Here is a 27,754-nt window from a genome sequence, read left to right as displayed (position 1 = left end):
AATATGGGAAGAGACAAGCAACAGACTCTGTCCTGGAAGCCTCCACAGGAAACAACCCTGACATGATTTTAGCCCTTTAACATTCAATTTGGATTCTAACTTCAGGACTGTCAAAGAATAAGTCTGCATTATTTTAAGCCACTAAACTTGTGGAAATCTGTTATAGCAACAATAGGAAACTAATTCATTTCCAAATCACTCTCTGGTAAAGACTTATTTTTTACTCCTCTAAAGCCTTAAACTAGGGATGAGGGAATGAGATTAGTTTATGTTGTGTTTTGATGATAAAGCCCCTGAGAATAGGACAAAGAATTATATAAAACCAGACACTGATGGAATCCTTGTCATTTATTAAAAAGTTTATTTTAAATAACAGAATGAAAAATGAATAAAAGGTGATTATTAGTATTGTGTTTCAAACTCTTTATCCCTTGAGGAAATCAGCCCTTTCAGTCACTTTTGCTCAGCTGAGAGCAGTCACATCCATTTATGCACTTACTATACAAATATTAATAATTTTTATGTCGATGATGTAGGAGAGTTTAGAAAGTATTAATACAAGGCACTCCTCAATTAAGAACAGTTCTGACTATAACTCAATAAAAAAATGTTAAAAAACAAAAGAACAGTTCTGGGGAAAAACAAGTGAGAAATAATGGGTAAAGCTAAAGCATTTCTCAAACAATGAAGTACTATAGTTAAAACATGGCTATTCTGAATTTTAAACTCTTAAAATATTTAGAATTTGTAAGATATACTCACCCTAAATTGTCCATATAATGATATCATGGAAAAGAAAAGTACAACAGCCAGAGGACCCCAAAAGTCAGGATTGTCTCTCACCACTTGTCTATTAAAACCAAGAGATGGCATTGGCATCAAAACACATCGAATTTTGTAGTAAATATCCTTCAGATCGATATCCAATTCTTCCCTGTAATTTAAAAATAACAATTCCGTAAAAGGCACACATTTTTGAATACTGAGACAACTGCAGTAAAATATAATACAAGTTTAAATATAATGGTATAGTCTCCATAGGTCAATAAAACATTTTCATTTGAAGTACCACATTTCACTGGTTCCAAGGTGTACATATGCAACATTTCAACATCTCTAAAGTTGGGATGCATCTCACAATTGCTAGTGTCTTACAACTGTAGTCAGCCTAGAGTGAAGCCAAGTGCTTCCAAGATCTGCCTTTCCTTTTGCAGAGTCTCTTGGAGGCACTACTAATTTGGGACCTTAAATAAAATTCTCTACTTGAGACTTTTTTGGGACCATACTGATCAGACTGCAATCTTATATGACAGCTGGTATGAAATCTACATTCTCATGGGAACTTTTTCTTCCAGCACCCCACCAATTGGCAGACTGAAGCAAGCAAACTTCCTTGCTGTCTCTTTTTATATGTTAAGTTACTTCTCATTTATCCTTACACTAAGGAGATAAGATAGTCCCTTGATGTCTTAGCTTTATGTTGTCTTAGGTACTTTTTCTTTCTTATTGATAAACATAAAATAACTGCATTTTATAATCTATACCATCTTAGATTTGATGAAATACAGTATATTAAGAAACAGGATGTGTTAGCACTCGATTGACCAATAATTACTACAAAGAATAACTTAGTAATGCCTCGATTTTTATAAAGCTATAGATACTTCTTTCCAAAATTGTTAAATACTTTTTCCTCCAAATGACACATAATCACATAATAAATTTCAAGTACTATGAAGAAAGTGAAGGTATCCCTATAGTACTCCTAGTGGTAGCTCTAGAATTTCCATATGGGAGATAGTTTGGAGTGGTAATCTTTTTTTAACTCTTAATCTGTCTTAAACTTGATTTCCACAGCAAGCACACAGCACTCTGCTTTTTTTTACTTTCACTGAATGTTTACTTGAGATACCTATAGACCAAGGTTAAGTTCTAACAGTTTGGAGTATATTTGTGTGTGATATAAGATTATGATTCTTTTAATGTTTGCCATTCAGTAGATTAAAAATATTCTCTCATAATGTCAGTTTCACTAATTACAGCTGACCCTTGAACAATGCACCGGTTATGGGCACCACTCTCCCTATACAGTCTAAAATCCACATACAGCTTTTGACTCCCCCAAAACTTAATTACTAATAGTCTACTGTTGATCAGAAGCCTTACCAATAACATAAACAGTCAATTAACACACATTCTGTATGTTATACGAACATCTACATATATTTTATGCACTCATGACATACCTTTTAATTTTTTCAATAAATCTAGGCTATGTGGTTCATCTGCGAGTTTTCTCAAATTGCTGTGAATCTCCACATTTTTTCCCAATATATGTGTTGGAAAAAGTTCACATATAAGTAGACCCACACAGTTCGAATCTATGTTGTTCAAGGGTCAACTGTATAGTAAAACTGAAAACAGCTAAAACTTTTGACCAAAAAGGTTAAGATTTTTCCATACTTGTCTTTAAATAATACCAAAGAATATAATCATCCCACAGACTAACTCTAAAAACCAAAAATACATATTATTTTTACATACAGGAGTGGTTTGTTATCTTCAGGGTCATCATCTTCAACTTCCAAAAGCCAGCCATATCCTCTTTGTCTCAGAAACGTAGTAGCTGTAGATTCTTTGATAAAATCTCCACCAAGGTTTAACTTGACATCTGGGGATGCTATTGAACCACTGAGATCTTAGGAGAAAAGAGGACAAAACTTTAAACCAAGGTAAAATACAAGTCCTAGCCAACATGAGTATATACTCAACTAAATAATTATCATTTGAAGATCTCTAAGTATTAACATCTGAAACTGCATACAATCCTCATATTTGATAGTTGATAGTGCTGAAAACAAGAAAACAGGCCTCAAATGGAGTCACTTATGCTAAGCACCATGTCAACAAACTAATTAATTATAGTTTTGGCCTCTTCCAGAAATGGAATCTTAAACCAGTGAATCAGCAATCACCTGGTCAACACTAGTGAGTTAATCTGCCTGAAAGACCCCTGCAACTTCCTAAAGGAAAGTGACTCTGCCACAACAAATCCACTTTTTGCTAGTGTAACTTCCTTGTCCTGCTCCTGTCTGCCTATGAAAATCTTTCATTTTGTACAGTTCCCTTCTATTTGCAAGATGGGATACAGCCCAGTTCATGAATCACTGACTAAATCAATAAAAATTGCTGAAATTTACTCAGTTGAAGTTTGTTTTTTTTAACAATAGATATCTAAAACCACCTTTTATTTTTACAACAAGAAAATGAAAAATGAGAGGTGAAGACATATGAAAGATTACACAGCTAATTAGGTAGACTGGTGCCAGAATCTAGGCTTACAACAATAACTTTAAAATTTAAATGGAAGATATATACAAAATATACTACAGGATATCATTCTAGATTCCCTTCACTACTATGTACACTATGTGCTTCAGAACAAACTAACTGTATAAAGGCATTATATATTTATATATATATAAACCATTAGACATTATTTGCTAAAGGAAAACTAATTTTCCCCTATTTTTAAATGTATTTATTCATACATTCTTTCATTTAAATCACCAAATATCTATGCTAAGTGCTTCATATATTAATGCTTAGTTCTGGATAAATCTGACTAGAAAGAGTTCCTGATAGTTCAGCTAATTTTTTCTTTATATAAATTACATCATTTGTCTTTTGTTTTGGCAAAATAAAGGTGATTTTATTTTTTTTTTTTTTTGGTCAGTTCTAAAAAGCAGTGAAGAGATTCCATTATCTACACTACAAAATAAATTCCATTCAGTCTTACCAGTGAGTGCTCTAGAGGTTACAGATAATCACAAATGCCACATTTTCTAGTCAAAAAAAAGGGGGGGGTGGATAGTAAAGGACTTGCCTAAAGTCATACAGGAATTAGGGAAAAAACACCTCTGTAGGAGCAGATAATATGCACTAGTAAACAACCATCAATGTTGTTAACCATAAGTCACAAGACTGCAGTGGTATTTTAGAAAACAATTTTGGCAACAGCAAAGCAGAACATTCTTAAGACAGACTCCCCTTCCCTGGTGATGAAAGACAGTATACAGAAGAGCTTAATTTGCTCATTACCGTAAATTCTAGGTTAGCTTTTGAGAACTGCCATTAAAATTTTGGCTTAAACTTCAATCAGTGAGTGGCTTAATTAAGAGTCACATCATGATCTGATTCTGATAACTCCCACAATTAATTACAATAAAATTTTCATTCTGAAGCTAAGTCCCAGCTTAGCTACTAATTAATACAGTAAATCATTAATGTCTTCTGGTCTCCAGTTTCCTATTCAAAGTTCTTTCCAAGTTAACATTATATAATTCTAAAAAGCTTTTATAATGGAGTTTATTCAGCTAGAGATAAAATGCAAGTACTTTTGGATTCACTGTCCTTCCCTAATTAAAGTGTAAAAATAGTTGCCGTGGATGCTAATTGTGCTAAAATTTTGTGATTAAAATATTCTCTCAAAATTATTTTCTGCTTCTTGGTCTTAACCTCAGTTGAAAATTAAAGAGCTGAATGAAACTTAACTAAAATTCTACTCCCAATAGGTACAGTGTCTTTTCTTGATTAAACAAGAGGAAGACTTAGATCAGGAAGTCATTAGTACAGCAGTGACATTAAAGGTTTTGGAATTATGAGGCAGGAAAGGACCTTAACAACTGTTTCCTGGCCTCTAGAAAGGACTGCACTTAACATTCTTAATCTAAACCAAAAAAGGATATATAAATTATGCTAAGGAATGTTGTGATAAAGAATTCTATGTGTTTAGCAGTTTGTCACAGCATGGATGTAGAACTTCAAAAATGCACCTTTAGCTTACAATTTTGTAGTATTTTCTACTCCATGCAAGTAGGAAAATATCATGCACATGAGTAGGAGAATGTCAGAAAGAGTAGTTTGACTCATTCCTCAGTTCCTCAAAGACATAACTAGATGTGGATACAAAAGAGCCACAGAAAAGTAAAAAAAAAATCAGTAGTTAGCCTAATAGGTGAGCAACTTAACACACAAAAAATGTTGGAAAACAATGAGAAAGATTCCAAATCACTCCAGGAGCACAGCTCTCTTACATTAAACCAGAGTAAGAACCAGCTAGCTTAATTGTCAATTCTAGGATAGGTATTCAAAATTATAAAACATTACTTTTAAATTAATTCTTTCTTACTACACTATGTATAATATTCTTCTCATTTTCTAAGTTAAAAACAATAATAAATATAACTGAATTTAAGAGGAAATAATCTTTGAAAAAAATACTGCAAAAATACACCTAAAAATGTTTCCACTGCTGTTTGGGCTCAGAGTAGGGAAGAATATCAGCAAGTTCCAAGTTTCACTGAAAGCCACCTGAAAAAACTGCAGAAAAAAATTTAACAGTAATTTCCCCCCCAGCCTTTCAACTCAAGTGTATTACTGGGTGAGGGATTCTTTCTCTGAATCTTCTACTCAGCCTGAGAATTTCACTTCAAGAACTTGGTCAGTGCAGTGTGATAGTATGCTCAGGATGAGACTTACTGATCTGCCTCGAGACAAGTTCTTGATTTTTATGAAAGAAGAGTAATGTGCAATAAATATGAACATTTTGTTGGTACTTGCCAACTTCTTATATATGTGAAGAAGCTTTTTCTTATTCATCAAGCAAAGAGCAAGGACAAAAGTCATTCCATTTCATTTCAATGAAAATGAAATGAAATCCATGTGTGCTTAAATCTAAACCAGAACTGACTATGTGCAGCAAAACAAAACAACCACGTTTCACACTGGAAGGACAAATTCCACTGTTCCATTTAGGCTATAAAAACATTTTAATGCATATAAAGGCCAATGAAAGAGATCAAGAAACCAATATGATGTACATAATGATTTTATAATGGCTAGATCTACATATTGGAGCTTGACCATGTTACTCCGTAAGAAAAAAATGTAAAGGCTTATATAAAATTGTGTCCTAGGTTATATTTTTCCTCATTTTTTTTTGGTTTTTATTTTAGTAGCTTTACTATTCAGTACTGCCAGTTAATTTTCATATTGCACACAGTATTAATTAAATCAATTAAGTCTCCTGAGCCTATCCTTAGAAAAATTAAATCTCATTTTGGTATAAACCAGTTATTTAACAGCAATTTCTTTTATTTGCTTTGAGTCTTTTAGCTTTTTTATTTTGAAATAATTTCAGATTTATAGAAAGTTGCAGGGAGGATACATGTACCCTTTACCCAGTTCTCTCCAATGGTACCATCTTATATACTATCAAAACCAGGACACTGGCATTGATAGTCAATAGACTTTATTCAGATTTTACCAGTTTTAAGTCCACTTATTTGTGTGTGTGTATAAAGTTCTATGCAATTTTACCACATTTATAGATTTGTGTAATGCCTTACATGTTTAAAATTAATGAAAAGAAATATTTTTTTGAAGATAAAGCTTGCTCAATGACCTTTTTCTCTCCCAAAGAAAGGCTGACTAAAAAGTCATTTTCAATTTTCCAATAGGCAAGAAAAGCTATTCTTCCACTCATTATATATCATACTTCACGAGCATGTTGTATAGACTGTATTTGTGATAATACCTCCATAGATATAATTTTTTAAAAATCAAGTAGGAAATTTTTAAAAACGAAAAACTAAAGATTCCTCTATCAACACTACTAAATTGTATTAGAGATGATATCCTTCCTGGGGAGGAAGAACGTCACACAAAGCAGGCTAAATGGCCACTTTAATACCTTAAGAGAAAATTTGTTTACTCAAAAAAGCACTGAGAATAATTACTGCAGCATTATGTCTACAGATTACTGATCACAATAATGTACTATGAGTTGTAAATACTATCATTTTCACATAGGAGTATCAGTCTTTTCAGGCTGCTGTAACAAAACACCATAAACTGGGTGGGTGGCTAATAAACAACACACATTTGTTTCTCAGGGGGTGGGTCTAGCTCAGTGGCAGAGCGCATGCTTAGCATGCACAAGGTCCTGGATTCAATCCCCAGTACCTCCATTTAAAAAACCCCAGGAGATGTTGTATATATACAGGAATATGACTTAGCTACTAAAAAAACCGAAATTTTAAAAAAAATTGTTTTTCACAGTTTTGAGGCTGGAAGTCTAAGGTTAGGGTGTCAGCATAGTCAGGTAAGGGTCCTCTTCCAACTTGCAGACTTGTCCTTGTGTCCTCACATGACAGAAGGGGGTCGGGAGTTCTGTGAAGTCTTTTTCATAAGAGCACTAACCCCATTCATGACAGCCCGATCCTCCAGACCCAAGTATCTCCCAAAGGCCCCCATCTCCTAATATCATCAGTGGGCATTAGGATTTCAACCTATGAATTTTGGGGGACACAAACATTCAGACTATTAACAAGGGGTAAAAAGACTGAGGAAGCACTATATTGAGCCCAGTCCTTTTCTGGAGATTCATACAATCGATTGTCAGCTTAACATTTCTTTACAGCTATTTCAAAAGCATCTACAACTCAGTATTCCAAACTGAATTCTTGATATTTAAGGTCTTCCTCCAGTTTCTTATTTCAGTGAGTGGTATCACTATCCATCCAGCATTGTAAACCAGATTCTCCTTGACAATTTCCTTCACTCACATGCTCCCACAACATTCAATTCACCACTAAATTTTGTTGCTTTTATATCTTAATTTTTTTAAATTGAAGTATAGTCAAAATGTGTCAATTCCTGGTGTACAGTATAATATCCCATACATACATACACATATATTCGATTTCATATTCTTTCATTAAAGGTTATTATAAGATATTGAATATAGTTTCCTGTGCTATATAGAATAAATTTGGTTTTTTATCTATTTTTATACATGGTAGTTAATATTTGCATATCTCAAACTCCCAAATTTATCCCTTCCCACCCCCTTTTCTCTCAAAAACCGTAAGAGTGTTTACTATGTCTGCAAGTCTGTTTGTGTTTTGTAGATAGTTCATTACTGTCTTTTTTTCTTTTTTTAGATTCCACATATGAGTGATATCATATGGTATTTTTCTTTCTCTTTCTGGCTTACTTCACTTAGAATGACAATCACCAGGTACATCTATGTGGCATTATCTTGTTCTTTCTTATGGCTTAGTAGTATTCCATTGTATAAATATATCGCAACTTCTTTACCCAGTCATCTGTCCATGCACATTTAGGTTGCTTCCATGTCTTGGCTATTGTATACAGTGCTGCTGCATGAACACTGGGGTACATGTATCTTTTCAAATTAGAGTTCCCTCCAGATTTTTGCCCAGGAGTAGGATTGCTGGATCATGGTAAGCCCATTTTTAGTCTTTTGAGGAATCTCCATACTGTTTTCCATGATGGCTGCACCCACCAACAGTGTAGGGAGGTTCCCTTTTCTCTATACCCTCTCCAGCATTTATTGTTTGTGGTTATCTCTAAATACTTCTTGAACCTACCACTTTTCTCCATTTCTACCACCATCACCAAGTTAATTCGAACTATCATCTCCTGCCTGCAAGACTATAATGGTCTTCTAACTGCTCTCTCTAGTCATTCTTGTCTCCTTCTAGTCTGTTCTCTTAACTATAGCCAGAAGAATCTTTTTTTAATGCAAATCTTTCTCTCTCCTGTTTAAAATCCTCCCACTAGTTTTTCAGCTCAATGTGACAATCTCTACATGCCCTATCTACTTCTCCAGAGCAATTTTCTGCCTTCCTCCTGACTCTGACCCAGTGCTCTAGCCACATTAAGCCTTTCAGTTCTTTGAATGAACCAGGATCCCTTTTATCTCAGGGACTTTGTACCAGGCTGTCTCTCCTAACTTCAGGTAAATGCCACCCATTCTTCAGTTCTCAGATATACTTACTTAAGGAAATCTTCCATGATTTCTCTGATTGGATTTGGTTATTTTCGTAATTCCCTGGACTTTTCCTTCATAGCATTTATCACTTTATAATAATATATTTGTGTGATTATTTGGTTAATGCATATAAGTTCTATGATGGCAGGAACTAAGTATCTTTGTTGCAGTTTTGTTTTACACATATATCACCAGTACTTATAATAGTGCCTGGACCATAATAGGCAACTAACAACAAATGTGTGCTAATTGAGTGAATTAATTGATGGAAAGGCAAATAGCACTACAGTGCTTATATCAAGAGACATTAGAGGCTTTTAACAAAGCAAATATACAAAATTAGATTTGTATTCTGTAAGCATAATTTTAGCTGCACTATGAAGGACTGATTTAAGTGGGGAGAGATTTGAGCGGGGAGTATGGTCAGGAGACTACAGTAAAAAGTCTAGATAAGAAATGGAAAGGACTTGAACTAAGGCAGCATCAGTAGAGAGGGAAGAATAGATTAATTATATAGCTATTCTGAAACTATTCTGAAACAATGTGATGACCAACTGAATATGAGAAAGTGAGAGAGGGACTAGAGATAAGTTTCTGGCCTGTGGAAAGAGGAACTGTATCACAAACATTAAGTCATTTTCACTTTAGTACCTCCTCGTTTTCACCATTGGTTAATTAATCCACCAATAAGTATCTACGGATTACTTATTGCTATAATGCTCTTAGAGTAATATAAAGAAGTGAGATACTCCAAGGAGTTTAAAATTCAATTGATAGTATATCCAAACAATAGAATATTATTCAGCCAGAAAATGGAATGAGTTACTGATTCATGCTGAAACATGGATGAACTTTGAAAGCATTATGCTGAGTTAAAGAGGCGAGGCACATATTATGTTACCCCATTTACATGAAATGTCCAGAACAGGCAAACCTATAAAGACAGAAAGTAGATTAGTGGTTGTCAGGGGCTGCAAGGGAGGGAGGGAATGGAGAGTGACTGCAAATGGGTACAGGGTTTCCTTTGGGAGTGCTGAAAATGTTCTATGATTACATACTGGAAATGGTCATGCAACTTTGTGAATAAACTAAAAACCACTGAATTGTATGCTTTAAAGAGGTGAAGTTTATGATATGTGAATTATATCTTAATTAAAAAACTAACTGAGGTATGATACAAAACCCTATTAGTACTGTAAAACACACTCTTCTGTAGGTAAACAACAGTGCCTATTGTCAACAGATCACAGATGTCTTAGGAGTAAAAAGGTTTAAGCTATCAAAGAGGGAGTCAAGAAGGCTATATGGAGGTACAACCTCCATATGAGAGATAACTGGATGAGTAGAGAAGGAATAAGAAATAATTCCAGGGAAAATAAAGGGCAGGGACAAAGGCATGGAAGCCCAAGGCATCTGAAAGGCACAGAGCTCCTCTCTGAAAGTTGTAGGAGATAGGCTGGGACAAATTGCTAAGAGCATAAATATCAGGCCAAAAAAATATATCTCTTTAAACTTGTCTTTATCTTGTATGCAAGTGTTTCTTTACTCATGTTCTGTGGTATCTGGATCCTATGAGATGCACTCCACAAAAAGCTTTTGATATCACTAAATCTGGAAAACCCTGCATACTACAAATTCCACTTGGAATTTCACAAGTAATACTGGCATACTGGGAATTCTGCATTAAGGAAACTTGCTTAACACATTATTTACCAAACTTTTGTTGCCATGGAACTTCCCTTTGGGGAAACAATGATGAAGATACTTCTGTGGATCATAGAAAGCAAGTGAAGTTCCAGCAGATCAGTAAGGATTGCTGGATGCTGAAGAAATAGGAAATAACAGAGATAGTTGAGCTGTGAAAATAAGGAAAAGGGGAAGTAGTAGATTTAATTAAAAATTCTGTCAATTAAGAAGGGACCTGAGTGATGGTAGAGATGGAAGAAACAGAGGAGACATAAAGAATGCCAGTGAGAAAAACAAAGAGAATGGTTCCAAAGGAAGCAAGAAGATAAGGGAATAAAAGCACTTGTAGAGGCTTATCCTTAGAAAGGAAGAAAGAAATCTTTCCTTTAAGATTTGGAGGAAAGATGAATGCTTCAATATAGATACAAAGATATTTAGAGGTAGAAAAATATGAGGATGGGAAAATGGCTATTGGGTGACTTAGACCATCTTTCTGTTCATGCCCTCTCCAACTACTTGCTGGATTTCTGTTGAATTAGTGTTGGCTTCAGCTCTAGCAGCACAACATCTTTATCTTAATCACAAAGTATCATGTAGTCATGAAACATTTATGAAGTTCCTGCTATGTACCAGCCTCCATGCTAGGCAATGGGTATGACACTGATAGGCAGTAAAACACAGCTTCCAAATCCAAGAAGCTCATGGTCTAAATCCACATTGTTTTAGGTCTGTGAAGACTGAGAAGCATAAAACACAGTAATTGCCTCCACCAATTACTGCACTTGCATAGTTCTTAAGTGAATATTCTTCCCTCTCTTCAGTCTGAAGAACTCTTACTTTTCCTTACAAAATGTACCTAATCTGTCTCTGAAGACTTCCTTGATCCTTTACTACAGTTAACCACTTCCTCCTTTGAACTATATTTTTATAGCATTTATTATGTATAATGAATGTGTTAAATCCCTTTCTTATTAAGCCACTTCTTGGTGTTAGGGGCACCAAGATGCAGTCCCTTGCACATGGAAGTACTCCCTCCATCCTACATATACAAAACATCAGCTATCCTTCAAAGTTTGGCAAAATATTACCTCTATTAAACTGTCCCTAATCTTCCAGCTATTAAAAAGTTCCTCCTCTTCTGATCTCTCATAATATTCTAAATCAGTGCTTCTCAAGCTTTAATGTGCATATGAATCACTGAAAGATCTTGTTAAAATGTAAATTATGATTAAGGCAGATTCTGCATTACTAGCACCCAGGTAATGCCAATGATGCTCATCTGTGGACATAAACCAGACAAAGAATTACTTATTTGTGTGACACAAAATAAAATCAAAGGATTATCTTAAAGACTTCTATACTATACTTTACTAATGTATAACAGTATCATTACATTCTTGTATTCATACACATGCATTTCATTACTGCTTTTGGATACAGTTTTGTACCACCAACTTAAATATTCAGTATGGATTTCAACTTTATTTATTTATTCATTTACTGGCATATTCCCACATAGTCTATGTTCTCTTAACTCGTATTTACAGACTTGCTTTTATACATATTATCTTAATAATTCTCACAATATTCTTATAAGTGTGCTTTTCATTTTATGGGTGACAAAATGGAAGTTTATAGGAGCTATGTAATTTGACCAATATCACATAGCTACTGTAAGAGTCAGAACTTTAACTGAAGTCTTCTGGCTCTAAATACAATAATTTTTTAGTTATACAATCCAAAATGTGTTAAGTTTTGTAGTCTCAAATATCAATGTCGTATGAGATAGAAGAAAGCAGAAATCACTTATTCCTTCAACAAACAATTATTTTGTGATGTTTATATTCTGGGTTATGTGGCAGTTGCTGGGATAGAAAAGACTAGGGAAGCTTCTGTTTCCGAGGAACAGTTACGCAAGGTTTTACCATGGAAGGAGTCTTAAGAGTTCAGTCTTAAGTTTCAACTTGGGGTAAGGAGGAGAAAAGTATTCTAAGCATGAGGACCAGGCTACGCATACATATAAAAACAAATACGAATGCAATTTTAGAACAAAGGTATGTATGGACAAATAGTAAGGAAAAGTATCACTAAAAAAGAGACAGAATCTAGAAGGAAGGTATAGGCTGAAAACATCTATAAGCTGAAAATATTCATGTTTTCAAATATTTATGTTGGAGAACAATAAAAAATAATTGTGGGGCCAGTTAATACTGAAACCCAAGCAGCAGCAGCACTGCTAACAAGTATTGGGCACTTAAATCTGCCAGATGTACTAAGTGCTTTGCATGTGCAAAATATTTGAGTACTTGGGTATTATTCTTCTCATTTGGATATAAGAAAACTGAGGTTAAGAGAGATTAAGTTACTTGCCCAACATGACATAGATAGTAAATGGTAAAGCCAGGATGCAAATCCAGTACTCTATATTTCAGATACATTATTCAATTTATAAAAATATAAGAAAAAGGCATCATTGTTCAGTGTAAAGAAATTTGAGGAGACAGGACAGTAGCTCTTAATTCTAGATCCTTTATGTGGAAGTTACTGAACTTCTCTAAACCTCAGTTCCATTATAAAACACAGGAATAAAGTTCAGCAGGATTCTTATATAGATCAAACAAGTCTTTTGCTTAAAATGCTCTGTAAATTTAAACTGTATAATGTTATAAAGAGGGTATTATTATACACATATCTATCCTTGTCTATATATACCTAGATATACAGAGAGTCTATATATCCCTGGAGGCAATATGGAGAAGTCTGAATCAAACTTATGGATTTTACTTATTCCACGTTTCTTGATTTGGTACATGGAGTTAATGGATTAGCTTGTTATATTATTGTCAAATTTCTTAGGTATATTTAAGAAAGGTAATTCCTGGAGTAAGGGAAGATATGAAAAATATAAATACATGAGTTTGAATAAACATCAGGTTCTGATACTCAATGACAGACAATTTTTTCTTACAGTCTGGGAAATTAATGTTGATTGTCCTTCCCAAGCATTGTGCTACCAAATGTAGATGAAACAAATTAAAACATGCTGGGTTCCTGTATTTCACCAAATTTCCGTATTACGTTTAACCATATCAGCTATGTTCTCTATGAGAAAAATTTTATTTTACATTTTAAATTATAACCAAAACTACAGCACTTTTTTAACCAATGCCACTCAAAAAGCAAAACAAGGAAAACAACAAAAAGGGAAAGCAAGCTATATTAATTGATGCACTAGGAAACTAGATTTCTGCGGAAACTCTAGGTCTTTCTCTAGAATAAAAATTTCTATAGAGATGTATAATGTATTTTTTCATATGGAGCAGTAAGTCTGGTCATTGGAAAATTAGTTGTGTACAAGATCTAACAAAAGTAAAATCTGAAGACGACTAACCGAGAAAGATTTCAGTTACAAAGAGTCTGGTAAGGAAGAGAGAAGAGGAAAACAAATTCTCCTATGCTGTAGAAAAATCTCTCCAGCACAAAAGCTTCCTCGAACCAGTATAAGAAAATCTGCAGAAGCCACTGGGAACACCCTGGATTACAAGAAACTTCAAATATACCTGCGTCCAATTCTCTGAATACTGAGGTCAAACACCATAAAATAGGAGGAAAACTAGGGCGCAGGCAAGATATCAGATTCAATAAAAACCACAAACTCTATGAGGGAAGTTAGTATTTCCAACGCCGAATCTAATCTCAGCAAAAAGTTATCTAAATAACAGGTCAAAACAGCTCTCCTTCCTCGTTCTCATTCTTTGATACCTTCCCCAGCTACTAACCATCCCTTTTCTGAGTAATAGCAAGTCACTTTAAAAATAAAATTTTGGGGTCCTGTGGGTCCACTCGAGGTGGGAAGCCCGCCAGAAAAACCTGCCCACCAGACGGTGTGAGGAAAGCCAGAAGCAGACCGAGTCACTGAGAAGGCGCCCCACACCCTTCCCTCGGCCACCGGGCCCTCTCGGAAGGCCTGGCGAGCGCGGACAGCTCGAGTCACCCACGGGTCAGCTTCCTGCCGGTCTCCGCTCGGCCACAGCCGCCTCGCACCAGAAAGACCCTGCCGCGTCCGGCCAGGCGTCCCCTATATCCTGGAGATGGGCCCTACTGGGCTCAGTCTCACCTTCCGCGTCTGCCGAGGAGACAAAGGTGAAGTCCCCGTTGGTGGGGGAATACGCCGGGGGCGGGCCCGGCGGCTGCATCTCGCGGCCCCTCCGAGCCCGAGGCGGTGGAGGAGGCTGAGGCTGGGCCCAGGCCCAAAGGCGGCTGCGGCGCCGAAACGCACGCGCGCACTACGGTGCGGCCTGCGAGCCGGGAGATGACTGCTGGGAGCGAAGCGGGAGACGAGCGCAGCGGGCCTGTCCCCGAGGGTCCCCCACAGAAGTCCTCTCGGTGGCGACCGCCCAAGCACCACGACGCCGGCGTCCTGACAGGACCATAACAGTGACAGCGCCACTGGGATTGGCTCTTTGTAATATGCTCTCCCATTGGCTCTCGGAGAAATGTTCTGATTGGCTCTCCTTGTCGTTGATTCCGGAAGTTTACCCAGGACAGGAAGTTCACTTGTAATTCGTGGAAAGCTCGGGCTTTCCCACTCGCTCTTGGCTGTTTTTGTTTCTTTTAAATCTCATCTCTTCTGGCTTCCCTTTATCTATTTCTTCCGTTTTTCTTAACTGGAGGGTTAAAGAATTTTAGAACTAGAAATGTTTTTGGAGGTCAGCCCTGGTGGAGGATCCCAAGATTTCATTACCCTTAGTCATTACTTAATTGTATAGGATCTTGACTAAGTTACATATCACCTTTGAGCCTCAGTTTCCTCTCCTGTGAAATGAAAGGGACTGGACTGGATAATTTTTAAAAAGCAGATTATCTGTAAATTGCCACCCAAAGACTAGGGCTGTAATCAAGCCACATTCGTTTATGAGGGAGGCCACCGAGGCCAGAAAAGACAAGGAAGGCACCAGAATAGGACCATGCCTAAATCTCCTGAACTCTAGTCCAGTGCTCCATTCACTACAAGGTGAAGTTTGCTGGTATGGTAAACTTAGCAAAGTTCAAAAATCCACCCAGGTTTTTAAATGTTTAAATAAATATACTTAAATTTATTATCCAAGCTACGTAAATGTGACTTTCAATCTGGAGACACACGGTTGAGCATATATTGTGAGACAGACTTGGAGATCCACAGGAGAGCAATGGAAAGGCATGGCCATTAATGTATAAAAATGTATTGAAAACTTTCCCACAGGAGGTAATAATTAACTTGCTATTTAAAGGATGAGTAAAAATTTTTGGCCAAAGAGGGGTGGGAGGCTGGCAGCCTGAGTCATAACATTCCAAAGATCATTTCATGGGCTTGGGAAACTGCAAGTCATTTAGTTTACTTGGAGTTTAGGTTAGTTACATGGAAGAGAACAGCTACATAGGAGATTGCATGACTAAGTAAGTAGAGGTAATTATCTCATTAATTACATACAAAAAATGCTTTTGCAGAATCAGCATTTTAAAAACTAGAAAATAGTATGTTCACTTTTAAAATATAAATAGGCTAATACAGGCTTATCCTCAGTAAAATGTGGTGGATGAATTATTTCAGATACTAACCCAAGCCCCTCTCGTTTTTTTCTCTCAAGACCTTTCTCAATGGTCCTGAGTCCACTGACTCAGAAATCTGGAGCATCAGTTGTTGGGAGGGGGAAGACCCTCCTCCCTAGCTTCTGGAGGCTTTCTTGTAGCATTCAGGAAGTCTGAAATTCCCAGCCCTCCAGAAGGAGAGGGGAGAAGCAGAGAAAAAGCCAGTATGTCAGGCAGAGGTGGTTAACACTCATGCAAAGGTCCAGATATAAACTGCTGACATGAGCAAGAGGAAGAAGGATCCACATCTTAGCAGTCTAGCAACATCAGGCAAGCAGGTAGGATCCACATCAAGAAGTGGAACTTACACACCACCCAAGCCAAACAACATTCAGGATGAATACATCAGCAAGAAGTCTCAGCAGAGGAACTGTGCTGAGAAGAGGATTCTGATCCTCTTTATTGCTGTTAGAGGCAGAACTTAGAATACATCCCAGAAAGGAAAGAGGGGGAAAACAAATAAAAAGATTGCCTGCAGACATCTGAACTCAGCTATGGAAACCTTCTTGAAGTTTTTCCTTCTCTCTGCCAAATACTTCTAGTTATTTCAAATGTTAATATTAGGACAGGATTTCAGTCCCCTTGAAAATCAATATTCTGTCCTCCCATATTTAGTTTATCCTACTAAAGCCTCTTATATTACTGTGTCTGAATTATTAGGCCAATTGTAAGGGGTGAGGATGGGGAATTAAAAATTTATTTTTATATTACATATATACATATATATATATACATATATATATATACATATATATATATGAAGCTGAGAATAGTAGATGTAATGTATACCTATTTCCTAAAAGAATCAGTCAAGAAGGTTTGACCCTCCTTTATTAAGGCATATTAGAAAGTTGCCAAACATGGGTTGACCCAATAATTTCCCCTGAGAGTCAGGGGCAGAAGACTAGCAAAATTCCAGAACAATCATTAGAGTTATGAGTTACAAGCCCCCAGAGAGAAAATAATTGTGACTTTCCCCCTCCTTCCCCCTTAAATTGAGAGTCACAGAAGTACAGAAGAGCACTCACGTAGGACATTTAGATATAGTAGCTCAGACAATGTTCAAACAACCCTGGAGCAAGCTGGATAGTCACCATTTTACTGCTAAGAAGCTTAAGTGACTTGTTTTAGTTGCAAGATGGAACCCACACTTGAACTCAGGTCTTTTGGCTCCAGAATCCTGGGCAATTCCATTCTGCCACACTCTCAGGAGAATAAAGGGTGGGGAGAGACTGGGAGGAAGAGCAAAAGGGCAAGAGAGTACATTATTCATTCTAAATACATTGATAACGCCTGACTGCAAATCCATTTGCAAAGAGTTGAGACCTTTGATGATGTGATGAGACCACATGGAGGATGTACTTGAATGAATGTGGATATAATTTTGCTCATTTTACCATAATATACTATAGCATTAGTCTTCTGTGGCTGCTGTACCAAAATACCATATACTGGATGGCTTAAACCAACAGAAATTTATTCTCTCACATTCTGGAGGCCAGATGTCCAACATCAGCATCACTGGGCTGAAATCAAGTTAGCAGGACCACACTCTCTCCGGAGGTTCTAGAGGAGAATCCATTTTTTGCCTCTTCTAGCTTCAGGTGGCTACCAGCATTCCCTGGCGCATGGTCACTCAATCTCTGCATCCATGGTCACATTGTCTTCTCTTTTTCTATCTGTTTCATATCTCCTTCTGTCTCTCTTTTATAAGGACACTTTTGGTTGCATTTTGTGCTTCCCAGATAATCCAGGATTATCTCCACAACTCAAGACCCTTAATTTAAACACATCTACACAGATACAACATTTATAGATTCCAGGGATTAAGACCTGATATATTTGGGTTGCCCACCACAACACATTTCTACATTTTCCCTGTCTCTCCTGTATCCTGTATCCTGTAACATCATTTGTTATTACAAAGTAATAGGTGTTATAGAAAATCAGAATATACAGATAAAAGAAGAAAACTTAAAATTGCCCCCCAAGAGATAAGTATTGTTAATATTTGGTGCCTATCTCTAGAGTTTTTTCTCAATGAACACACATTTACATAAAGGTTTCATTAAATTTTTAAAAAATCCAGCTGCTAGCACAGCCCCTGATCTCACTTCAGAGAAGCCCACCCTACAAGTTGGAAAATGTTGTAACTCCATAGAAAAATCAAAATGTAGAAATATACTTAGGGCAAAACTTAGCTACCCCTCTATGTCAGATGAGTTAATTTCAGAGTGCTCTGTCTGAAGTGAGAAGTTACATAACATAAGAAGTTCATGGTAGATTGTGTAAATATGGGGAAAGAGTACACAAGCATGTCTTTCTCAAGAGACGGGCCAAGGAGATTTCTCCATTTCGGGAGCTGAGTATAAACTGGCTTCCTGGAGTTTGTGACCACAAGCTCAGAACGTGTGTGTGTGGGTGGGAGCCTGTGACTCTTCAGAGTCAGGAGGCTGCCCCATGCATCTTCAGTGGGGGACTGATGGTGGCGGTCCATTTGCTCTGTGCTTACCTTGCCTGGGACTCTGGTGACTGAGAGTTTGCATTTGCAAGAATGCTCCTGGGATCCGAGGTACGGATGGTAAGCATGACTTTGACTACAGTAGCAATAAACTTTAACTGACCAAACCATCTCATTTCATTTCTCTCTCTTTCTTGCTCGGTTAATTATTAAAATTAATACAATTAAATGTTCAAAAAGCTTTGTTTTCAGTTTAAGCTATAGAATAAATAAACTAACAGCAAGAGGATTCATATATTGTGAATGAACAGGAAACAAATGAGTAATTCCTTTCCTGATATGAAGTTCCAGCTCCTGCATCTTTAAGTTCAAGTTTTACTTCTTTCTCTGGCTACTTGTACTTACACTCATCTTGCTTGTGTCCAAACCATTCTTACTATGCTTTGAAGAAAAAAAAAAAAAAAAAGAAAAGAAAAAAGAACTTGTCAGTGTTTGCCCTTCTCTTACAGTCTCCTGCCACAGAACAGGAAGGCTTCAGATCTATAGGAACACCAGCCTTTGCTGTGAAACAGAAAGCCAGTAAAAAGAAACTTTATTTTAAAAACGTCTTTTGATCCACCAAGAAGAGGGCAACTTGATTGCTCAGCCAGGTACTGTGGGGAGAAAGAATGGGATTTTTAGTGGGTTTTGGAACCAAATATTAAAATTTGGATTTACATTCATTTAAAGTTTGTGTCGGGGGTATGAAAGCCTTAACACTGAAGAATGCGGTTTTGCATGGCTGACTGGCTTTGCTTTCAGGGAGAGTTTTAGGTGTGGTTAGTCTGGTCTGCTGGGATTTCATCGGGTTCTTCAGAACTGAGTTTGAATACACATTAAGTCATTAAGTCAAAGGGATGCACTTGTGCTTGCTGTGAGACAAAGAGAGGGAAAGGACTTTGAAAACACTTTTTGGCCTTATAGAAATGAATCCCACTCTCGTTTGTGAGGCTATTGTTAGAGCTGCAGAAGGTCAGACCTGAAAAGACCTGGGGGCACTGCTTAGTCCATCCATTCCCCTGAATTACTAGAAGGCTGATATCTGGACAGAGAAGTGAAGGGAACTGCCATTCACCCTATTGTTAGGGTCTTTACAGACTTTCAGTTAATCCTTATGACTCTGGAGTAGAGAGGTGGCAAATGTGGACAGAAGTCAAGTGACTTGCTGCAGGTCATGCAGCTGTCTACACAAGTAGGACAGAACCCTGTCTCCTGTCACTGTTCTTTTAACAGCTCAGTGCACTTCTAGAATACTAACTGTGTTCATCTGCTCAGGCTACCATAACAAAATACCACAGCCCGGGTGGCTTAAAAAACAGAAAGTTATTTTCTCACAGTTCTGGAGGCCAGAAGTCCAAGGTCAAAGTTGCGGCAGGTGAAGCTTCTCCTCTGCAGCTGTCCTTGGCTTGCAGATGGCTGCCTTTCTCCCTGTGTCCTCCCGAGACGATCTCTCTTGGGCATGCATCTCTGGGGTCTCTCTTTGTGCGTCTAATCTACTCCTCTTGAAAGGACACCAGGCAGATTGCTTTAGGGCCCACCCTAAAGGCCTCATTTTAATTTAATTGCATCTTTAAAGGCCCCCCCCCCTCCAAGTACAGTCACATTTTGAGGTACTGGGAGGTTAGGGCTTCAACATGTGGATTTGGGTGGAACACAATTCAGCCCATAATAGTAACAATAATAAGTGAGATTGCTGGAGTCTGTTGGAGATCTTAGACCATTCTAGTTTAGAGCCCTTTTACTAGAAAGGGAGACAGATAATGCCCACTGGCCATGTCTGTCTCAACTGCTTTCTCGGTGAATCTTCACAACAGTCTTAGGCAGTAGGTATTATTCATGTCAGTGTTTCAGATGAAGAAAGCAAGACTCAGGAAGGGTACCATCTAATAAGCTGCAGAATGAGGCTTTGAATTCAGGACTGCAATGATGAAGCTCACACACATTTTCCACTTTTGTGTGCTGCCTCTCTGCTCCCATTATATATATATATAAATTTCTCTCATTTGTTGTAGGCATGACTCCATAGATGTGGGTTTTATGGTCCTGAAGAACTCTAGTTCTCTAAGGAACGCATGTAACTATTTTGAAGAAATATTCATTTTTTAGAATTAGTTCTAAATATTATTTTCCAAAGCACAAATATAGGAAAAGGACTTCTTCCATGTGACTCAATTATTCACTGGACATCTTGCTTAAGAGTGGGGGTGGGGAAGGTGTTCAGAGCCATAGCCACCGTCTAGGGGAGAAAACTGGCCACAGCCTTGTCCTTTATGCCAGTGGGTAACTGACAGTAGGCTACCTGAGTTTCGGATTTTATTCTTGAGAGCAACTAGTAACTAGCCACCGATCTCTGACTTTGTTCCCTGATCTAGTCACAGACATCTTCTCTGTGGGTAGGAAGACTATTCAGTATCCAAACGGAATATGAATTTTGAGCATCTTCAGAATCAGCTGAGATTCCTGCCTGATGATCCATGTAGCAATTTTAATTTATTATTTTAGCAGACAAAGTGACTGGAGGGCTAACTCTGGGATTGGTTTATTCAGTTTGCATGTGAATATAAACAACTTCTCAGCTCCTTCCTCTATCTTCTTCCTCTTTTTTCTGTTCTCACTTAAGCTCTGACCCAGTCAAGGAAGGTCTGATTCCTCCCAGATCCACCCTTTTTGGGGGGAGTGGGTGGAAAGGGAGGAAAGAAACTCAAGTAGCTGCTATTCTTTCCATGTACCAGTCACCATCCCTTGATTGAGGGCTCTCAGCCCATCAGTGGTAGAGCTGGAATTTGAATTCAATCTTGGCACTCGTTGAGTTGTCCCAGTCTCCATTTTCAGACTCTTTACCCCATGGCTCCTTCCCTCTGCTGCTTCATCTGCTTGCATAATAAGAAATTCATCTGACATCACTACCCAGTGCCAGGATGCAGAAATAACTGAAACGTGAAAAAAGACAGTGCATTCCGAGAGTTTTAATTCTATTTTGCTTTTTTAGAATATACTAATTGTAACACACTTAAATTGATATCATGACCTGCTAATGAGTTCACCAGTTTAAAAAACTGCCCTAGAAAATGCTCTTTCTTCCTTTGACAGCTTTTCTTGCTTGTCTCATCTCTGAAAGCCTCAGAGCCTCTGGCTCATCACACAGACACGCTGGGGCCCAGTTCTTTGGTACCCCATCCAATAGCCATTTAAGAAGAAGTTCCATTTAAATCTCATTTATTTGTCCAGTGATACAAAGCTTGGCCCTAAAAGCATGACTGCTTGTATCTTGGCTGGGTATACCGAGCGTATTTGACATTTAAATAAATCATTTCAAACACCTCCCTCCTTTATATAATTGTATTTTCAATAATAATCATATAACAAAGTTAACAATAGTAATGGCTAGAAAAGAAACTCAGACAGTGACAATTTTCTTTTCTTCTTAAATTTTAATTGTGGTAAAATACATGTAACATGAAATTTACCATCTTAACCATTTTCAAGTGTATAGCTCAGTAGCAGTAGGTGTATTCACATTGTTGTACAATCTCCAGAACTTCTGCATCTTGCAAAATTGAAAGTCTGTATCCATTAAGCAGCAGTTCCTCATTTTCTCTTCCCCATAGCCCCTGGGTGACCACCATTCTATTTTCTGTTTCTATGAATTTGGCTATTCTAGATATTTAACATAAGTTAAAACATACAGTATTCATCTTTTTCTGACTAGCTTATTTCACTTAGAACAATGTCTTCAAGTTTCGTCCATATGGTAGCTTATGACAGGACTTCCTCCCTTAAAACTGAATAATATTCCATCATATATATATATATATATATATATATATATATATATATATATATATCACATCTTGTTTATCCATTCATCCACTGATTATCACTTGGGTTGCTTCTACCTTTTGACTGTCATGAATAATGCTACTATGAATACAGGTGTACAAATATCTCTTCAAGACCTTGCTTTCAATTTTTTGGGTATTTCCCGAAAGTGAAACTGTGGGATCATACAGTAATTCTATTTTAAATTTTCTGAAGAACTATATTCCATAACAGCTGCACCATTTTACATTCCTACCAAAGTGCAGAGTTCCAGTCTCTCCACATCCTTGCCAACATTTGTTATTCTCTGTTTTTGTTGTTAATAGCAGTCATTCTAATGGGTTCGAGGTGATATCTCATTGTGGTTTTGATCTGCATTTCCCTAGTGATTAGTGATATTAAGCATCTTTTCATGTGCTTGTTGGCCATTTGTGTATCTTCTTTGGAGAAATGTCTATTTAAGTTCTTTGTCCATTTTTGAATCTGGTGTTGTTTTATAGTAACAATTTTATTTTATTGAACTTCATGTCTATATAATTATGCAGTAAAATAAATAAATAAATAAAGTAAATATCACAGTATAAAAAGGGAAAAACTTATTCTTACATATTAGTCCAGCATAGTAATAATTAATAATACACTTTCTCAATCCTTACCTTCTGCAACTTTGTCAATGACTTTAGCAAACTGATCATTTTGCATATTTGTGTTCAATAGACAGTCTTGCCAGAATTGTCAATACATCTTTGATCACAGTTGAAGAAGACTTTTTAAAAATTTTAATTTCAAAAAGTTTCTTTCACATGAGGTATCAAATAAAAAATAGTTATTAAGTCCTAAACATAAGGATAAGTTTAACAGAAATTCATAAATATTCTATTTCACATTATATCCAGAACTTGATTGATTCTACTACAATCTATGCCCTTGCCTTTTTACTTGGGAATTGATTCTAATGACTTTTAAATGTCTCTTTAGTAAATTAAATAAACACTCCCTCAGGTGTAAAGCTAGCAGAGGATACAGTGGGGCATTTCCCTCTCCTGGGTCAGTTGGGCTCTGTTAATATCCCAGTAGGTGAGACTCTGATAAAGTAATTGATGCTGAGGTCAGGCATTGTGAGGAAAAATAGGATGTTCTGGGCATATTTTGAAATGATTACTTTCTCCCTCCCCTTGCTGGAAGCAAGAGTATTTTTCTCTGCTCTTCAGTATGAGAATTTGCTAGGGCTCCTGGAGGTAAAACTCACAAAAGCATGGGGGTCTTCCTAAGACTGGCCCCTCCTGGTGATTTCATCTGTCAGACTTGTCCACACTGACCCTCTAGAAATTCGTCAATTAATTTACGGTTTCCTACCTGGATACTGGTCCCTCACAGGAGTGTCTGCTCCTTGTGGGTTTTCTGCTCCAGTAAGTAGTGATTTTGTAGCTACCTGTCTCTTCCATTTGGGGGCAGCAGTTTGCCCTGTGACTTCAATTCTATGATAGATGTAAGAGTTGCTTCATTTTCAGTTTATTCAGCTTTTTACTTGATGTTAGGATGGAGTTACAACTTCCTTACCTGCAAGACCAGAAGTCAGAAGCCAAAAAAATTTTTTAAATAGAAATTAATAAACTTATTTTAAAATTTATATGGAAATGCAAACAATTCTGAAAAAGAGGAAAATTAAAGAATTCAAACTACCAGATTTCAAGACTTACTATAAGGATAGAATAAACAAGACAGTGTGATATTGGCATAAGGATAGACATAAATCAGTGGAAGAGAATAGAGTCCAGAAGTAGATTCATAAATTCAATAGGTAAAAGATATTCTTCCTAACCAATCATGATGGAAAAACCGGTATGCCTATGAGGAAAAGATGAACCTCTACTCCTTATCTCACATCATAAACAAAAATTAGCTCAAAATGGATCAATGGCCTAAATGTAAAAGCTAAAACTATAAAACCTCTAGAAGAAAACTTAGTTGAAAATTTTTGTGACTCAGGATAACAGTGATTTTGTAGACAGGACACAAATAGCATAAATCAGAGAGGAAAAAAATTAGTAAGTTAGACTTCATAAAAATGAAAATGTTTTGCTCGTCAAAAGATGCAAAAGAATAAAAAGCAAACCATTGTATTAATCATGTTTTCATTTTCTATATTTTATGATGTTTTGATATCTTGGGGCTTTGCTGGCCAGAAGAGACTGCCCCTACCAGGGCTAGCTAATTCCTACGGAAAGAAAAAAAAAACAAAACTACCTATGAATGTGACTTTTATATATCTAAACCAACCGATTCAAAGACCCTATCCCCTATCACCAACTTTATTGAGCTCTCACACACCAAGCCAATATTTCCCCTGCCCTAAATCTCTCCTGGGCCACCCTTATAGCCCAGAGTCTGCTGAAATTACTCAAACTATCCAATCTTAAAGTAGTTCAAACACGCCTACTCTGCCTCATCCATTCCTTCCTATGATAACCATTATACAGGCTCCGGGCTAAGCTTTCTCCTTTTTTGCCTCCTGATCAACTCTGGTTCTTTCCCATGAGGCCCCCAGGTGGCCCTGTGTGACACAGCAGGCCGTCCTCGGGAACTGTAAGTAATAAAACTTCTTTCACTGGCATTGACCTTTCCATTTTGTCACTCAGTTCTTTCGATAAATTAAATCCCAGGTACAATCAAAACAACCACAGATGATGAGAAACTAGTCACAATACATATATCTGACAAAAAAAAACTTGCATCTTGAATCTATGAAGAACTCTTAAAAGTCAATAATGAAAAGACAACCCAATTTGTAAAATAGACAAAAGATTTGTCCAGACACTTCACAAAAGATTTATAAATGAACAATAAAATACGTGAAAAGATGCTCAACATCATTAGAAATCAAGAAAATGAAAATTAAAACTATAAAATGAGATACCACTAACCACTCATTAGAATGACTAAAGTTAAAAAGACAGATAATGCCAAATGCTGGAACTTTTGATTTTATCTGCTGGTAGGCATGTAAAATGATATAACCACTTTGAAAAACAGTTTGGCACCATCTATAAAATTAACATACATTCACCATATGACCCAGAAATTCCACTTCTATGTATTTACCTAGTAGAAATGAAAACATATGTCCACAAAGATACTTACATGAATGTTCATAGAAGCTTTATTCATGATAGCCAAAAAACTGGAAACAAATCAAATGTCCATCAACAGGAGAACTGGTAAGCAGATCAATCTGTTCCTACAATGAAATAATGCTCAGCCATAAAAAGGACTGAATTACCAACACCTGCAAACAAAGCAAATCTCAAAAGCATGATAGTAAGTGAAAGGAACCAGACAAGAGTACATACTACATTTGTCCACTTACATGAACTTCTAGAACAGGCTAAACCAATTTATATTTAAAGAAATCAGATCAGTGGTTGCTTTGATGGGGAATAGGAGGAACGAACTATAAAGAGGCACAAGGGAACTTTCCACAGTGATGGGATATCTAAATCCTAACAAGGGTATTACCAACTTGGGTGTATATATTTGTCAAAGCTCTTTGCATGTTATTCCATGTAAATTATACCTCAATGAAACTGATTTTTTAAATGAGGCAGTTTAATACTTAACTGATATAGAAGGATCTCAAAAATATAGTATATGAAAAAAAACAGATGTCAAACGTTATGTATAGCTATTTTTTTTAGTGTGGAAGAAAAGAATAAACACGAAAGTGACAATGGTTGCTGCCTGATAGTTTCTGGTTCTGTTTTGTTGGTTTTACAGAATAAGGAAACATTTTAGAGAAAGAAGAGGACAATATTGGAATCATCTTTGACCTGTCTATTTGGAAATAATATTGTCTATTGAGATATAGAAAATTGGAAAGCTTTTATTCAGAACAAGTAAGTATACTGGAAATAAAATCTACCTGATTATGTAGTGTATTACCAAAACTGGATGATGTTGAACGGAAAATCAGTTCATGCCTTCCTCTGATCAGTTATATGTGGAATTCCCATCAAATATTCTTCTGTGATTTTGAGAATTCAGTTATAAAAATGGCAGCCTGTGATAAATGGCAGAACTACAGATAGGCTACGACTTTCACAAAGAGTAACCAGGTGTGTGTTTTAAAATATTGGCCCCCTGCCATCACCTATTCAGTCTTATCTTCCCAGTCAGATAGCAGAGAGCTATACCTGTCAAGATCATTGTGAAGAAACATGATGTAGATCTAAGTGGCAACCAATATGTAACTCTTGTTGTAGACTTGGTGTAGACTGTGCTATCCAATGTAATTAGTATCAGTAGCCATATGTATCTATTTAAATGTGAATTTAAATAAACAGAAATAAAATAAAATTTAAAATTCAGTTGCACATTCACACTAACGACGTTTCAAGTGCTCAGTAGCCACATGTGACTAATGGCTACACTACTGGGCAGAGCACATATAGAACATGTTCATCATCTCAGAAAATTCTCCTGTACAGCACTAGTCTAAACAGAGAGATTCTGATAAGAATGAATACTGAATGAATGAATGAATGAATGAGCAGCATGGTTTTCATCTAACTACTTGGTAAGAGAGGAGTATGGTAGCCCACACACAGGGAGATACACATGGTTAGTGATATGAACACCCTAGAGTTACACAGCAGTGCACTTTTCAAATTTTAAAATATTTTATGTCTATGACTTATGTGACTTTATTCAGTCTTGTTCATGAGTCTTTTAAATAGTTAAAGGGTTGGTATCTTAATTTTACAGCTGAAGAACTGTTGCCTTTGAAGGGCTAGTCTTGTGATCTTGTGGTGGTGGTCTCTAGGTCTTTCTGAGGCGACATTTCTTCAGCTGTGAAATGAAGATAGTGACTAGAACCAGACTTAGAAGTTGTCTCCATAGAGAGGATGTAGAAGCCAAGAGAACAGATGAGATCCCAGAGAGAGAGAGATGAGAATGCCTGATGGGCCATGCAGATGGGGATATGGTAACCTTGCAGCTGAGGTGAGTAGCAGGGATCTGCAACAGAGAGGAAGGGGACCTGGGCTGGGGCCCTGGGGGTCTGAATGCCTGATGTGCATTTCAGATGAGGGAAGCCTCGGGGCATTTGGGAGTAGACATCCACTTGGCTGAATCAAGAAAGATTTGAAAACCAGGAGCAGCCTAGCCTAGGAAGAAACCTGGTGCAGACAGTGTCTGAGTGTACAACACCAGGGAGCCATGTCTCCGCACTGTCAGGGACTGCCTGGGAGAGTTAAATCTTGGAC

General features: G+C 37.0%; 2 protein-coding genes across 2 annotated transcripts in view; one reads left to right on the top strand and one right to left on the bottom strand.

Moving 5' to 3' along the window:
- The window catches only part of YIPF4 (Yip1 domain family member 4), a 32,458-nt gene extending 17,465 nt beyond the window's left edge, over window positions 1–14,993 (bottom strand). Inside the window, exons 1-3 of the mRNA XM_006184608.2 lie at window positions 14,664–14,993; window positions 2,545–2,698; window positions 763–934 (exon numbers count right to left, since the gene is read on the bottom strand). Of these exons, the coding sequence (XP_006184670.1) occupies window positions 763–934; window positions 2,545–2,698; window positions 14,664–14,742 (405 nt within the window). The 5' untranslated portion in view covers window positions 14,743–14,993. The remainder of the gene's footprint in view (window positions 1–762; window positions 935–2,544; window positions 2,699–14,663) is intronic.
- A 3,324-nt stretch (window positions 14,994–18,317) lies between these two features.
- The window catches only part of NLRC4 (NLR family CARD domain containing 4), a 32,420-nt gene continuing 22,983 nt past the window's right edge, over window positions 18,318–27,754 (top strand). Inside the window, 3 exon segments of the mRNA XM_006184607.3 lie at window positions 18,318–18,755; window positions 19,145–19,285; window positions 26,268–26,386. Of these exon segments, the coding sequence (XP_006184669.2) occupies window position 26,386 (1 nt within the window). The 5' untranslated portion in view covers window positions 18,318–18,755; window positions 19,145–19,285; window positions 26,268–26,385.

Source organism: Camelus ferus, chromosome 15, assembly GCF_009834535.1.
Source record: "Camelus ferus isolate YT-003-E chromosome 15, BCGSAC_Cfer_1.0, whole genome shotgun sequence".
Lineage (NCBI taxonomy): Eukaryota > Metazoa > Chordata > Mammalia > Artiodactyla > Camelidae > Camelus > Camelus ferus.
Note: the sequence above shows the minus strand (reverse complement) of the source record. Positions and strands in the feature narration are given on the sequence as shown.